The following is a 14,172-nucleotide window of genomic DNA, read 5'->3' as shown; positions in this document are numbered from 1 at the left end:
TACAGAGACAGCAGAGTTTGGTGGTACATACCTGTAATTCCAGCACTCAGGAGGCTGAGGCAGGAGGATTACTGCGAGTTTGCGGCCAGCTTGGGCCACATAGTGAGTCTAGGCCAGCCTGAACTACATAGCTGTCTCAAAAAACAAAAAAGACAGTGCCTTTGTGGGGAGAATTATAAGATTAGACTTTTTTGGGTACAGGGGATTGAACCCAGGGCTCCACACATTGTAGGCAAGTATTCTACCATTGAGCTACATCTCCAGCCATTCATTTATTTGTTTGTGTTTTGAGACGGGGTCTCACTTTGTAATGTAGTCTGGCCTTGAACTCACAGTGATCCTCATGCCTCAGCCTCCCCACTGCTGGGATTATAGGCATGTGCCACCATGCCATGCTATTTATTTATTTTGAAGACAGGTTGCCTAATTGCCCAGATGAGGTTCGAATTTTTTTTTTCCCTCGGTACCGGGAATTGCACTCACGATCTTGCACTGGCCAGGCAGGCGCTGTGCCACTGAGCTAAATCCCCAGCCCGAGGTTCGAACTTTTGATCCTTCTGCCTCAGCCTTCCAGAGTGCTGGGGTTACAGGTGTGTGCCACCTTGCTCTGCTAGAGATTAGACTTTTGAAAATACCACTCTGCCCTCTTTTTAAGGAAAGAGGAGAAACAGTAAGACCGGTCAAGTCATGATGACTTACACTAAGGTGGCTTTACTACAGCTGGAGAAAATCGAGTAAGAGGGAAAGGAATCCAAAATACCAACGTTGGGGAAGGGGTGCAAGACAGGAGAAGTCCAGGTGACTTCCAGCACAGGGGTGACTGGGTGGCTACTCTACCGGGCTAAGGAGGCCAGAAGGCGGTTTGGACATGGGAATCGCATGAACGGCCCCATCTAGGCGGAATCTGGACACCTGCGGCTGGAGCTCCTGAGAGGCTTGGGTTGGATGCAACGAAGCCTTATAGGAGGCGGACCCGGTCCAATCCGCGACTCCTCGCTCTCCCGCCAGGTGGCACTGCAGTCCCGCACTTTTGGCGCCCGCTTTCCGAGCTGCGCGTTCTCTGCGCCGCATTTACCGCGCCGACGCTAGGTCGCGTCCTCCCGCTGGGATTTAGTTGGGCATCCAAATCCTCCGGAGCAGGTTGTGGAGAGCGTGTTTGTTGTCCACGCAGCCGGCACGTGCATGACGGCTCAGGGGCCTCAGGACGGCTGGTGTGGTCTGCATGGGCATCTATCCCATGGGCTACCTCCAGGAACCAAGAGCCACATAGGCAGTGCCCGGAGCAGAGATGTATGGAAAAGACAGAATCACAGAACACGATAACCAGATCCCCCAGGAATGTCGTTTCCTGGCCCCCAGGGCCACCCTTGAGCTGGAAGCATATCTCAGACCTTTTATTTTTCTAGTATTGGGTGTGCAACTCAAGGCCTTCGCACTGAGCTACATCTCCAGTTCTTATATTTTTTTATTTTGAGACAAGGCCTCGCTAAGTTGTTAAGTTGCCCAGGCTGGGCTCAAACTTGGGATCTTCCTGCTTCAGCCTCCCAGACTGCTGGGATTACAGGTGTGCACCACCACGCCTGGCTGTCGCGGACCCTTTAAGGCTCCATCTCCCTGCCCTCCCCCGCCCGGGACAGGACAGGACACCCGGGACCTGACATTTGGCGGAGCCTAACATGGGTGCTAAAAATAGCCCGCCCGGGTCACTTCGGGGCATTGTTCCTCACCCACCCTCCGCGCGCGCTCTGTGTCACGCCTTTGGCTTTTCCCTTTTTCCCGGCAGCTATACCTGGCCTGTCCCCACCATCGGAGCCGCGGCGTTAGATTCGCGGCGTTAGAAATTTCAGGGACTGGGAATCTTGGCTGGTGGGCGGAGTCTTAGCACGTGGGTGGGCGGTACCTTTTGTTCGGACGACCGAGCTCCCTAAACTGCGGCTTGAAGCTGGCGGGAATCCGAGGGGCGGGTCTCGCCTAGCATGGTGAGGGGGCGTGGCTTAACCTGCCCGCCCCACAAACTGCAGCCAAACTCCAAACCCCAGGCTCAGGGGAGGGCGTGGCCTCCTGGGGTGTGCGGGCTCCTGGCCAATGGGTGCTGTGAAGGGCGTGGCCCTTGGCCGGGCGGGAGTGAGGGGGCTCCTCGCGTCTCTTCCCCCAGCACGTCTCCGGCAGATCCCCGAGAGCCCCGCAGCTCTCCGGCTCCGTGACTTGTGGCCGGGAGGGTCCCGCCACGCCCGCCCTCCGCACATCGCTCCGGGACCCCCGTAGTGGCTACGGCTTCTGCCCGCCAGGCTCGGGCCACGGACCCCCACCAGTCGCCTGTCATCATTGCAGTTCCTGCGTCTCCAGCTCTTCTAACACAAGATGCCGTCGGGCTTCCAACAAATCGGCTCAGAAGTAGGATTCAGCGTGTGGGAGCGGGGCGGAGGCACAGGTCCCCGTTTTCTTGGGCTGGGGTCGTGCTTGAGGTCAGCTGGGGGGCGGGCCCTGCGCAGGCGCAGGGTGTGCAAGTGAGGGGTTAGCTATTTATACCCACTCGGGCTAACCCGTGACTGTGATTCCAGTCCCGCCAAGAGGCATGGTGGGTCTGGGGGACTTTTCCGGGGACCAGGGCTTAGCTGGATTCTACAGAATCCGAAGTTCGACCTTTTCTATGCCCCGGACTCGGGAATACCCTATCTTGATGCGATTGGGAGAGATCCAGGCGGGCCTGGCCCTCCAGAAGCTGTCGTCTGCCCCAGCTCGTTCAGTGTTTCGAGGACCGAGGCTCTCCGTGGGCCCCACCCCCACTCCTGGAGGTCCTCCAGGACGCTGAACTTTCTTGGCCCCACGGTGGGTGGAAGGGCCGAGGGGAGTGTCCGCCCCCCCCTCCAGCTCAGGTTTCTGCTGGGAGACAGTCTGTGCCGCCAGCTAGCAGCCACCACTGTCACCACCCCTCACACCACCATCCCTCCCTCTTCCCCAGGGCAGGACTCTCCCTGATGCGCAGACCCCCACCCTCTGTCAGAGCTTAAAAGGGAAGACGAGGCCAGCGTGGAGACGTAGAAGGCCACCCCCGGAGTGATGACCTGGGTGTCCTTTTTAGGATTACACTTCTTGTGCCTGTTGGGAGCCTCCTGGAGCTGGCTGGGAGAACCCCCAGAGGGGAGGGGGAACAGTGGCCAATGATAATAATGCGCGTGTCAGTTTATAAAAAGCACTGGTGGGATACAGTTAATATTTGCTTTGATTTTCACAACACTCTCACGGACAAGCAGAGGAGGCAGACTGCACCCACCATCTCACAGAACAGGAGACTTAGGCTCAGAATGGGAAAGTGACTGGCCCAAGGTCACACAAATCTAAGGCTGCCCCAAGGTCACAGAGGAATTGTGAGACGCAGGTCCTCAAGCGTTACTCTGTCTTTGGGACCCAGACATCCGGTTTCTCCTCTGTGCCCCGGTTCCCGTTGGGTTCCTCGTGGTCGTGTTTACATTGAGATCTTTGTACAATTCCTAATATGGCCCAGTTTCTCTAACCCAGCATGTTGGATGGAACCCAGCATCTTCAGGCTCTCACTGGGCGGGAGCTCCTGGAGGAAGGGAAGAGAGCGTGATTCTTGTGACGTGCATCTCTCTGCTTTTGCCCATGCAGGATGGGGAACCCCCTCAGCAGCAAATGACTGGGACCCTGGTCCTTGCCGTATTCTCGGCTGTGCTTGGCTCCCTGCAGTTTGGCTATAACATTGGAGTCATCAATGCCCCGCAGAAGGTGAGGGGCCTGCCACTGGCAGGGCAGGGAGGCCCCAGCAAGGAGGACAGGGGACCCCCAGGATGGTGGGAAGGGAAGGGTCTGAAGGAACTCACTCCTCTGCTGTCCCCCACCCCAGGTGATTGAACAGAGCTACAATGAGACCTGGCTGGGGAGGCAGGGGCCTGAGGGACCTGGTTCCATCCCACCGGGCACGCTCACCACCCTCTGGGCTCTGTCCGTGGCCATCTTCTCTGTAGGCGGCATGATTTCCTCCTTCCTCATTGGCGTCCTGTCTCAGTGGTTAGGAAGGTATGGGGCTAGAGGGCATGGGTGGGGGAGCGGGAGCCGAAGTATAGGTGCTCTGACACAGCCTTACTCTGTCTACCCACCAGGAAAAGGGCTATGTTGGCCAACAATGTCCTGGCAGTGCTGGGGGGCACCCTCATGGGCCTGGCCAAAGCCACTGCCTCCTATGAGATCCTCATTCTTGGACGGTTCCTCATTGGCGCCTACTCAGGTACCCATGGACACCATGGCTCTATCCTGTGCCCCACTGTCCACCAGGCCTGGGCTTCTGGGTGGGACTGGGCAACTGATCTCAGCCTTTCCTTTCACTCTTCCCCAGGGCTAACATCTGGGCTGGTGCCCATGTACGTGGGAGAGATTGCCCCCACTCACCTTCGGGGAGCCTTGGGGACACTCAACCAACTGGCTATCGTCACTGGCATTCTGATAGCCCAGGTGACTGGTCCTGGCCTCCTGGAGGGCTAGGCAGGGGCTGAGGAGGACCTTCCGGGTGACGAGGTCCAAGTCAACTGTCCTCCTTCCCAACTTCCTCTCACAGGTGCTGGGCTTGGAGACCATGCTGGGCACTGCCACCCTATGGCCACTGCTCTTGGGAATCACAGTGCTGCCTGCCATCCTGCAGCTGGTCCTGCTACCCTTTTGCCCCGAGAGCCCCCGCTACCTCTACATCATCCGGAACCTGGAGGGGCCTGCCCGAAAGAGTGAGCTCTCACCCTGCATCTATCCTGGGCCCAAGCCTCTACCCCATCTTGATAGCACCTGGCCTCTTCTCAGGGCCCCTCAGGCCTGACCCTCCCCACCCCCAGGTCTGAAGCGCCTGACAGGCTGGGCCGATGTGTCCGATGTGTTGGCTGAGCTGAAGGATGAGAAGCGAAGGCTGGAGCGTGAGCGGCCACTGTCCCTGCTCCAGCTCCTGGGCAGCCACACCCACCGGCAGCCCCTGGTCATTGCAATTGTGCTGCAGCTGAGCCAGCAGCTCTCGGGCATCAATGCCGTACGTATGGCGCAGGCTTCAGGCTGGGCATGGCGCAGGCAGCAGCCCAGGGGCGGGGAGAGAGGAGCAGGCCTCCTTCAGTGACACTCAGGATCAGTCCAGCTTGGTGTGGTGGGAGTGGGGATCAGGACATCCTTGCTATCACCTTTCCTTCTCCCTCATCTCTAGGTCTTCTATTATTCAACCAGCATCTTTGAGTCGGCAGGGGTGGAGCAGCCAGCCTATGCCACAATCGGAGCTGGTGTGGTCAACACTGTCTTCACCTTGGTCTCGGTAACTGCTCACCTCTAGAATGGCCTGTGCAACTGGCTTCATATCCCTGGGTGTCCTAAAAATCCTATTCTTGATTGTCCCCTCCTACTTCATTCATCCTGAAGGCCTCCTTCCAAGCCCCAACTCTCCCCACAGGTGTTCCTGGTGGAGAGGGCCGGGCGCCGGACACTCCATCTGCTGGGCCTGGCAGGCATGTGTGCCTGTGCCATCTTGATGACTGTGGCTCTACTTCTGCTGGTGAGGCCTGGAGTTGGGAGACCACTGTAGTCCTATCCATGAGAATGGCCCCCAGAAGCTCCATAGTCAGCCAGGGCCGCACCTTAGCATACACACCTTCAGTCCTGTGACTGGTCTATGCTGGGAACATGGGTGTTTGGCTCTAGAGTTAGAAAGAACTATGATCTCTGCCCCTGAGGGGCCTAGGCTGCACTGAGGCCGGCTTTCAGAGACTGCTATAGCACAAGTCCGGTAGCCAGGAGAGAAAGGCCCTGTCAAGCCTCAGGAGCAATAATTCCTAAACACCCAGTCTTAGAGCTAATAGGGCACCGACCATCATGAACCTGAGAGATTGGAATGTTACCTCTGCCTTGGATCTGTTCAGGGCAGCCAGCAGAATGTCAGTGCTCAGCACTGTCCAGGGCCTGTTCTAGGGTAGCAGTTCCCCCACAAGCTGCTGGGATGGGTAGATTTCAGTTCTCTGGGTGCCTGAAAGATCCAGAAAGGCCTGAAAAGGATTCCCCACCCTCCCTGCTTGGTACCTAGGAGCGGGTTCCAGCCATGAGCTATGTCTCCATTGTGGCCATCTTCGGCTTTGTGGCTTTCTTTGAAATTGGCCCTGGCCCCATCCCCTGGTTCATCGTGGCCGAGCTCTTCAGCCAGGGACCTCGGCCGGCAGCCATGGCTGTGGCTGGCTTCTCCAACTGGACATGCAACTTCATCATCGGCATGGGTTTCCAGTATGTTGCGGTAGGTCCCCTGCCCCGATCGCACAGTAGAGGCCAGACAGGGGCCCACCTACTTTCCAGTCAGGAACCCCACCCCCACCCCAGACAGCTGGTCTCTGGATCTCTTTGCAGTCAAAGGAAAGAAGGGGTTGGAAATAGATTCAATGGCAACAGAGGTATCTTTGAAAGAAACCAGCAGTATAACTTAGACCAGAAATAAAACAATACATTTCATATGAATGCTGCAAACGGCTGGGAATCTGAGTGCAGTAACTTAGGATGGTGAAGAGGGAAGAAACTGAAGGAGAGTGGCAGCTCAAAACAAATCCTTTTTTCAGTGTAAATTCTTGTTTCTGGTCATTTCAAGGGAGCCACTGCTTTCCACAGTATCCCCAGATCCCACTGAGGCTCTTTAGTTCCTGACATCAGCCCGTCCCTCTCCACCCTACTCTGCCAACACCTCTTTCTCCGCCTGTCCCAGGATGCTATGGGGCCCTACGTCTTCCTTCTGTTTGCGGTTCTCCTGCTTGGCTTCTTCATCTTCACCTTCTTAAAAGTGCCTGAAACCCGAGGCCGGACGTTTGACCAGATCTCAGCCACCTTCCGCCGGACACCCTCTCTTTTAGAGCAGGAGGTGAAACCCAGCACGGAACTCGAATACTTAGGGCCAGATGAGAACGACTGAGGGGTGAGGCCAGGGTGGGAGCCAGCTTTCTCCACCCAGGACCCCTCCTCTCCTCTGCAGCACTTTAACCCTTTCTTCCCCATTATTCCAGGGTGGAGGAAACCCCGACAGCCTGGGAGAATTGGGAAGCTGAAGGGAAGGGTGGTCCGAGCACCCCCTCATTCCCCTGTGTGATTCTCTTGGATTATTTATGTGTCGTGATTAGGCTGTGGCCACTGGGGTGGGCCATTCTCCTCTCCCTCTTTCCTCCTGTTCCCACCTAGACTCAGCTCCAGAATAGTCTTATCCCCTCGAGGGAAGGGGGACTGCAGGAGTAGAGATTCTAGACTTGCTTCCTTAGTGGGACAAATGGAGGCAGGGAGCAGGACATGAAAAGTCAAGTTTCCCACCACCTCGAACTCTTCCTGTGATTTGGCACTTTTGCCAAATTCTTGCCACACAGCCTCTGGGTGAAGGGGGTTCTGTCTTGACCCCTCCAGGGCAAAGGATGAACCCTCCCAAAGTCTAGCCTCTCCTCCCTCCCTGCCAACTCAGCTTTCTGGGGTGAGAGGGAACACAGAGTGTGTACTTACATGTGGCAAGAAGGGACAGCAGGCGCCTGCCTCTAGACTTGGGGCCTTATCTCAGTTGCTCCTGCCAAGTGGGGGCCCCAGCTCTTTCCTCTACTCCCATGCTGGAAGGGTACCACAGGCTTTTGACCAACTAAGGGCAAGAGGGGAATTGAAATGCTGCCTGTAAACACTGGCGGGGAAGAGCCCTTGCGTATTTTTGTATATGTTTGAAGAAGGGGTAGGGCGCAGAAGCCACAAGGCTGCTGTTTTAAATGTGTATATATAGATTCATCTATAAAGTCACTGTATGAAGACCAGTGTCCTGTTGTGAGGGCCCTGGAAGATGGGCTGAGTCAGGGACCACACCGCGCCTACCCCTCTCCCTCTGCCCTGCCTCTGCTTGAGGCCTCAGAATTTAGTCTCAACACCATCGCTCATCCCCCATTTGTTGCTGTTCATTGACAATAGTACATGCCCAGTAAGTTAGCAGTAAGCGCCAGGCACTGCGGTGGCGTGCCGTCCCCACTTAACAGTCAGGGACAGTGTACCTCAGTGGGGAAGGGTCGCGGCAAAGCTGCACAGCTAGGCAAACTGGAGCAAGGAGCAAGACCCGGCCCACCCCGGCCCCCACCTTCGGTCTGTGGTTCTGAACTGCGTTACCAGTATTCCCCAATTCTCTAAGACATAAAAGAGGCAGAGACCAAGACAAGAAAGCCCGTTTTTGTTTTTACTGGAGGCTCAGGTGGCACATGACAGTTCATTAAATGGCTTCAGAGGTAGGGGTCAAGAGGAAACAAAAAATAAACTGGAGTGGGAAAAACAACCAGGAGATAAGAGCTGGCTGGTTCCTTCTCAGCCTGACTTAGGGTGGGAGTTCACGCCTCTGAACAATAAGGACGGGTCCTTTCCTTTAGCCCTTGGTAGGGGAGAGGGAAAAGAAAAAAGCAAAAGCAAAAGGCTTTTGCTTTAGCCCTCCTGAGTCTCAAAGAAAAGGGGGAAAGCCAGTATTTTGATGACATGAATTATGGAAAGGGGGCAGAGGAGGGTGCTGGGTAGGTCAGTTGGAAAAACTGGCAGATACCTGTGAGAGCAAGAGAAATGGACACATCGTAAATGATAGCTTATCACCAGGACCCAGTCCCCCGCCTTCCTGGCCACCCGCCTGGAGAGGAGCAGCCACACACCAGATGGCAGCTCTGGGTGTCCTTTGAGTTGGAATCACTCCAGTATGGTGGTGGTCGGGTCCCCACTGTTGATGGGGGCTGAGGTCTAAAGAGAAGAGCGGGGGCCAATTGAGACTTTTGTGCTCTAGAGCTTCCAATTGCAACTTGTTCTCTCCTCTTCCTGTTCAACCAATTTCTACAGTTCATGCCCGAAATTAGCTGTTACTGCAGCTCCAAGCGGAGCAGGGGGTGGGTTCTGTAGTGGGGGACATGGCCTGACTGCTTCTGGGGTTTCAGGTTGTGTGTGGTGCCTGCCAGGGGTGGGCCCAGCAGACTGCACAGAGGGGTGGGGCCAGTAGAAGGGAAGAACAAAGCATCGAGGTAAGAAAGGAAGGGGATGGGCCAGGCATGGTGGTGCACGCCTGTAATCCCAGCACTTGGGAGGCTGAGGCAGGAGGATCGTTGCGAGTTTGAGACCAGCCTAGGCTACAAAGTGAGCCCAAGGTCAGCCTGAACTGCATAGCGAGACCCTGCCTCAAAAAGACCAAAAAAAAAAAAAAAAAAAGGTGGGGGAAGGGGAAAGAAAAGGATAAGAAAGGAGGAAGTGGATGCAGCCTCTCCTTTCATCCCATCCCCAAAGGTTTTTTTTTCTTCTTGTCTTTCTGAGACAGGGTCTCGCTATGCAGCTCAGGCTGGCCTTGAGCTCACTTTGTAGCTCAGGCTGACCTCGAACTTGCAACAATCCTCTTGCCTCAGCCTCCCAAGTGGTGGGAGTACAGGCATGCGCCACCACGCCTGGCTGTGGTCCCCAAAGAATTTTGTAGACACCCCAAGATCCTCACCTCTGGGGCTGTGGGCTGCCGGGGGCCAGGAGGCTGCTGCCGTCGCCGCTGGAAGTAGGGGCGGTTTCTTGGGCGCTGGGGCTCAGGCCGGGAACCATCGGTGGGGCCTTGGCTGGCCTTGGTCTCACCATCCCCACCTTCTGTGGTAGGCTGTTGGGGTGGCCTGGGGCGGAAAGGCCTAGGGGACATAGGGACCCTGAAGAGCCCAGGGAGCCCAGGATGGACGGCCTCCCTCCTAGGGCTTCCCCAGCCTTCCCAGGCCCACTCATCCCGCCTCCCTCTGGGCCCCTTCTCACCACGAGCCCCAGGTTCTTAGCACTCTTCCCTGGCATGGGGGCCACCGCAGATGGTGAAGAGGAAGGCAGAGCTACAGCAAGGGAGCCTTACCTTCGGTACCTGGGCCGGAATCTGGGTGGGGGCACCCGGTCATCTCCCTGCTGTTGGTCCCCCTCCAGTGGGGCTGTCTCTTTGGGGTCTACCCCATCAGTGCCCTGGAAATGTACAAAGGCCTAGGTGGGCTGTGGGACCCGGCTGTCCAGAGGCCCAGGTTCTTCCTGGCCCTCAGCTCTACTCCCTCTGATCTCTCCCCTTGCCAGTTCCCGCTTTCCAAAGCCTGGGCAGCTGGCTCCCAAGCAGCTTCCCCTCACCTCTATGGGCTGCTGCTGGTTGGGGGGCCGGGGACCTCGCACAAACCGCCGTCGATAGAAGAAAGGTGGTGGGCGCCGTCGTCTGGGCCGCTGCCCGGAGTCCTCAGCTCGCTCTCCTTCACTGCCCGGTTCTGTCCCACCAGAGGGAGCCTCTGCCACCATGGGTGGTGGGGCAGCTGGGCGAGGCCGGGGGATGAATCGGCGGAACCTACGTCGATTGGGGGCATAGCGGCTACCCTTCACTGGCACCCCTCCGGGCCCAGTTACGTTGGCAGCTTCTGCACCCTGGAGAGGGAGGGGGAAGAGGGACAGTGAGAACTCTCCCCAACAAATGTATGTCCCCACATTGGCTGGAATCATTAGAGTGTCCCCCTTTTTCCAGCCCAACTCCCTTCTCCAGCTTTCCTGTGATTCCTTTTTTAAATTTATTTTTTGTCTTGTTTTTTTAAGACAAGGTCTCACTATGCAGTTCAGGCTGGCCTTAAGCTCACTTTGTAGCCCAGGCAGGTCTTGAACTCACAAAGATCCTCCTGCCTCAGCCTCCTGAGTGCTGGGATTACAGGCGTGCACCACCACGCCCGGATCCTGTGATTCCTTTAACCATGACTTTTTTCCCTACTCCCCAGAGTGGGCAATGGGATGACTTTGTATCCATCCAGGGGGAGCAGTTTGTCCCTTTGAAATAAGTGCTACAGCCCCCGACAGTTCCGAGACTGTGGAGGAGGTAGAGGAAGAGGGCTGTCGGTCACTATCCATCTTTCCAGGCGGCTAATATGGGGGTGGGACTTCATGTGCTTGGTGAGCTCTACAGAGAAGAAATCCAGACACTACTGACTGGTGACAGGGACACAGTCTTGAGGACCTCCAGATAAGAGAACACAGCCCTATTCCCACAGCCACAGGGAGATCTGACCCCATGAGGGTCACAGCCCGGGCTGACCTCCAGGCCACCCTCCCACAAGCCTGGTCAACTCTGGTCTGCACAGCAGGCCCCAAACCTTCTCTCCTTCCACGACATCAAACTCCACAGTCTCCCCATCGCCAACGCTGCGCAGAAATTTCCTGGGGTTGTTTCTTTTTATAGCTGTCTGGTTGGGGGAAAAGCCATGAGAAAGGTGAGGGCAGCAGGACCGGGATCTCTCGCACCCCTGCTCTGTCTACCACCCAATTCCATTTTTTTCAACATTTCACTTGGGGTCTGTGGCTGGAGGGCAGAGCATGAAGATGGTGAAAGTTCAGTAGGGAAGGGGCCAGCGTTAGAGCTCAGTGGTAGAGTGCTTGCCTAATATGCACAAGGCCCTAGGTCTGAACCCCAGCACCACCGAAAAAAAGTAGGGGAAACGTCGAAAACCAGGGGCTTGGGAATCCACTGTGAAGATACCACTGTCCTTGGGATGTACTCCCACCCCCCTCACCCCTGAGGGACTTCAAAAAGGGAAGCAAGAAAGGAACTCAAAAGAAAAAGTAGAGATGGTCATAAGCTGAAAAGTGGGTAAAACACACCGGGCTTCTTACCTCAATCCCACTGAGAGCTCTTTCCACCAGAGCAGTGGTTCTCAAACTAGCACATCAGAATCACCTGGGAGCTTGTTGAATCAGTGCCCGGCCCAAAGTCTGATTGATTCGGTAGCTTGGGGCAGGGCCTGAGAATGTGGATGCCAGGTGATGCTGCTGATGGTGCAGGGACCACTTTTGAGAACCACTGTACCCAACTTTCTCTAGCCTGTGTTCTTTCCCTCAGAAAAGTCTCTTCCCTTCCTGTGGTGTTAACAGGCCCTAGTAGGTGGTGAGCATGCCATACCCAGAGGGCAACATGCACAATTCTGACAGAGCAAGTTGGTAATTCAACACAAGTGGGGCTAATGGTAGGTGATGCCAGCTCCTGAGGCAGCTGTTTCTGCATGGGCTGGCTGTTGTGATGTAACAGCCAGAGAAACGTACAGTGTGTGGCCAAGGGTAACGGCAAAGGCCTTCAAAGAGAGGCCGGTTCCTCCCCTTAGGAAGACATCCTAGCTCTTACCTGGTGTACAAAGACATCTTCCTTGGTGTCATTCCTGCAGAACAGGATGGGTCGTTAAGAGGGTGTCTTTGGTAAGGCACCCAGCTTTGCTGAGGCCTCCCTGGCTAAGACTGGTGGGCCCATCCTCTCCAGCATTCGTTACCTGGGGGTAGATAGGGTCCCCGAAGCTGGTATAAAGTACACTTAAGGACTCAGCGAAAAGCCTGGCCTTCATGAGAAAGGGCGGAAACAGATGGCAAAGGCACCTTGAAGGAGGTGGGACAGCTCTTTACCTGCCAAGTGTTCCACTTTCTACCCCAGGGCACCTTAGAACCTGCTGGTGCTGGGCACAGCTGTCCCTGGCCAACACCTTCTCCTCTGCTAACCCTATGGGACTGGAAAATTCCCCTGTCTTCTTCCTTCTCTTGCTTAAGGAGAAACAAAGCAGGGACAGTGGGCCAGGACAACTTTGAGAGGGGGACAGTAAGTTAGGAACTTGCTCCAAACAGCCACAAAACCTTACATTCATTGTCAGCTTGGAGATGGACCCAGGGTCAGCCTCCCTCTTGACGCGCGAAGGGATCAAGGATGAGAGAAGAAAATCCCCATTGTCTACTGCTACCTTGCCTATTACTCTGGTTTATCCCAGAACCCCAATCCGACAGGGAAGAGAAGAGGCACTCCTCGCAGGAAGCCGCCTTCCTCGGAACAATGTTCCAGCTTTAATGCACTTGGATCTGCACAAAGGTCAGCCTGCTAAGAGGCAACCAGGCCTCCCAGGAGGGATTGGCTGGGCAAGGTGCCCAGCCTGGGGAAGGCCCCTGTGGGAGAGACCTGGCTCCGCTCAGAATTCATCTCTACAGCCTCTCCCAAACTGGGAGGGGAGGGCAAGTCTCTGGCTGGGCTAGCTGTCTCCCTCCACCCCCCAGGCCAGCCTCAGTCTCATCAGGTGGGAGATTCAAATGAGCCCTGGCTTCTTAAGGGAGATGAGTCAAGGGTGCAGTGAGTGCTGCCCTTAACAGGAAATCAGTGAGGATTCCAGCTCAGTGCCCTGCGGTACAGAGAACCCCACACAGTCTGCCCCAAAGGCACAGCAGAACTAAAAACAATGAAGCTATTCCAGAAAGCAAGACTGAGAAACTGAAGGTGGGAGGTCAGAGCCAGGTTTGTCAAGTTCCTGGACCATTAATCCTGCGCTGCCCTTGAAGAGGTGAAGGCCGCTTCATCTTGCCACTAAGCACACGTTTGCGCCGTCGTTAAAGACTTTCAACCAGCGTCAGCTGGACAGTGCAACCACAGGCCTTGGCAGGGTAGAGATGAGAGTGGGAAGCCGTCCAGTCCCTCGGGTCAGGTGGGGAGACACCCGTCCTTTCCCCCTCCCCCGGGCCTTTGGATACCTGTTGATGAAGCCGTAACCATTCCGGACGTTGAACCATTTGACAGTGCCCAGGACTTGGATTGCTGCCAGGCAGAGATGCAGTGGGGACAGTGAGATGAGGGAAGAGATGCAACTCTTCCCTGAGTTTTGATACACTCCAAAATCTACCCTGCCTCCCTATTAAGCTGACTTTCTTTCAAATCACTGAGGGTTCACTAATAGCTTCGAAGTATTCTTATCCCAGTTCTGCTGAACAGAATTACCCACACAGGGGAAGGGGGCTCGGGCTTTTAAAAGCCAAGGCACGTTCTTCACGTCGTGTGAATCCAGGCCCTTCACCGAAACAGTACTCACCTGGCCCACAGAGGGCCACCCTCAAGGCATAACTGAGAACTTCTCTAGCCCTCCCGATGGAAGGGTCCCAGTGCACCTGCTCCCCGGGCTGAGAGGTTTACCCACTGCTCAGAGTCAGGGAGGCCAGGGCTGCCGCGGGGGCGTGGCCGGACGCCGAGGGTTAGTGCTCTACCCCGAGACCTCAGCTGGACCCGCCGGCCCCGCCCTCCTGCCGGGGAGAGCGCGGCGGGCTTCCCACCAGGGGAGTCCGCTTGGCCCCGCAGCTCCCACCCGGGCCTGGGCGCCTTCCGCCGGCCGGTCCACCCCC

General features: G+C 56.2%; 2 protein-coding genes and 1 long non-coding RNA gene across 7 annotated transcripts; 1 reads left to right on the top strand and 2 right to left on the bottom strand.

Moving 5' to 3' along the window:
* Nucleotides 1–685: 685 nt before the first annotated feature.
* LOC102023133 lies at nt 686–1,880 on the bottom strand. The gene is made up of 2 exons (XR_263355.1): nt 1,790–1,880; nt 686–1,242 (listed from the first exon to the last, which is right to left on the bottom strand). It is a non-coding gene; the product is annotated as an uncharacterized LOC102023133 (long non-coding RNA).
* Nucleotides 1,881–2,094: 214 nt separating this feature from the next.
* Nucleotides 2,095–7,796, top strand: Slc2a4 (solute carrier family 2 (facilitated glucose transporter), member 4). The gene is made up of 11 exons (XM_005399526.2): nt 2,095–2,394; nt 3,631–3,747; nt 3,866–4,038; nt 4,122–4,246; nt 4,355–4,470; nt 4,574–4,736; nt 4,842–5,029; nt 5,198–5,302; nt 5,438–5,539; nt 6,065–6,268; nt 6,728–7,796. The coding sequence occupies exons 1-11, from the start codon at nt 2,362–2,364 to the stop codon at nt 6,929–6,931; spliced, it is 1,530 nt and encodes a 509-aa protein (XP_005399583.1). The 5' UTR covers nt 2,095–2,361; the 3' UTR covers nt 6,932–7,796.
* Nucleotides 7,797–8,195: 399 nt separating this feature from the next.
* Ybx2 (Y box binding protein 2) lies at nt 8,196–13,594 on the bottom strand (the record flags this gene model as incomplete). Of its 5 annotated transcripts, none has more annotated exon segments than XM_013522114.1 (8): nt 8,196–8,563; nt 8,667–8,751; nt 9,488–9,683; nt 9,875–9,996; nt 10,135–10,419; nt 11,133–11,222; nt 12,155–12,188; nt 13,531–13,594. In XM_013522114.1, coding segments are annotated over 7 exon segments (842 nt in total), but the record flags the coding sequence as incomplete, so codon positions are not given.
* Nucleotides 13,595–14,172: the final 578 nt, after the last annotated feature.

Source organism: Chinchilla lanigera, unplaced genomic scaffold, assembly GCF_000276665.1.
Source record: "Chinchilla lanigera isolate Chin_1 unplaced genomic scaffold, ChiLan1.0 scaffold00066, whole genome shotgun sequence".
Lineage (NCBI taxonomy): Eukaryota > Metazoa > Chordata > Mammalia > Rodentia > Chinchillidae > Chinchilla > Chinchilla lanigera.
Note: the sequence above shows the minus strand (reverse complement) of the source record. Positions and strands in the feature narration are given on the sequence as shown.

Excerpts from the sequence above, each read along its gene's own strand:
- Slc2a4 (XM_005399526.2), top strand. The coding sequence starts at position 2,362 with ATGCCGTCGGGCTTCCAACAAATCGGCTCAGAA. Across the intron at positions 4,039-4,121 it reads CTGTCTCAGTGGTTAGGAAG|GAAAAGGGCTATGTTGGCCA; the intron begins GTATGGGGCTAG and ends TCTACCCACCAG. Across the intron at positions 6,269-6,727 it reads TGGGTTTCCAGTATGTTGCG|GATGCTATGGGGCCCTACGT; the intron begins GTAGGTCCCCTG and ends CGCCTGTCCCAG.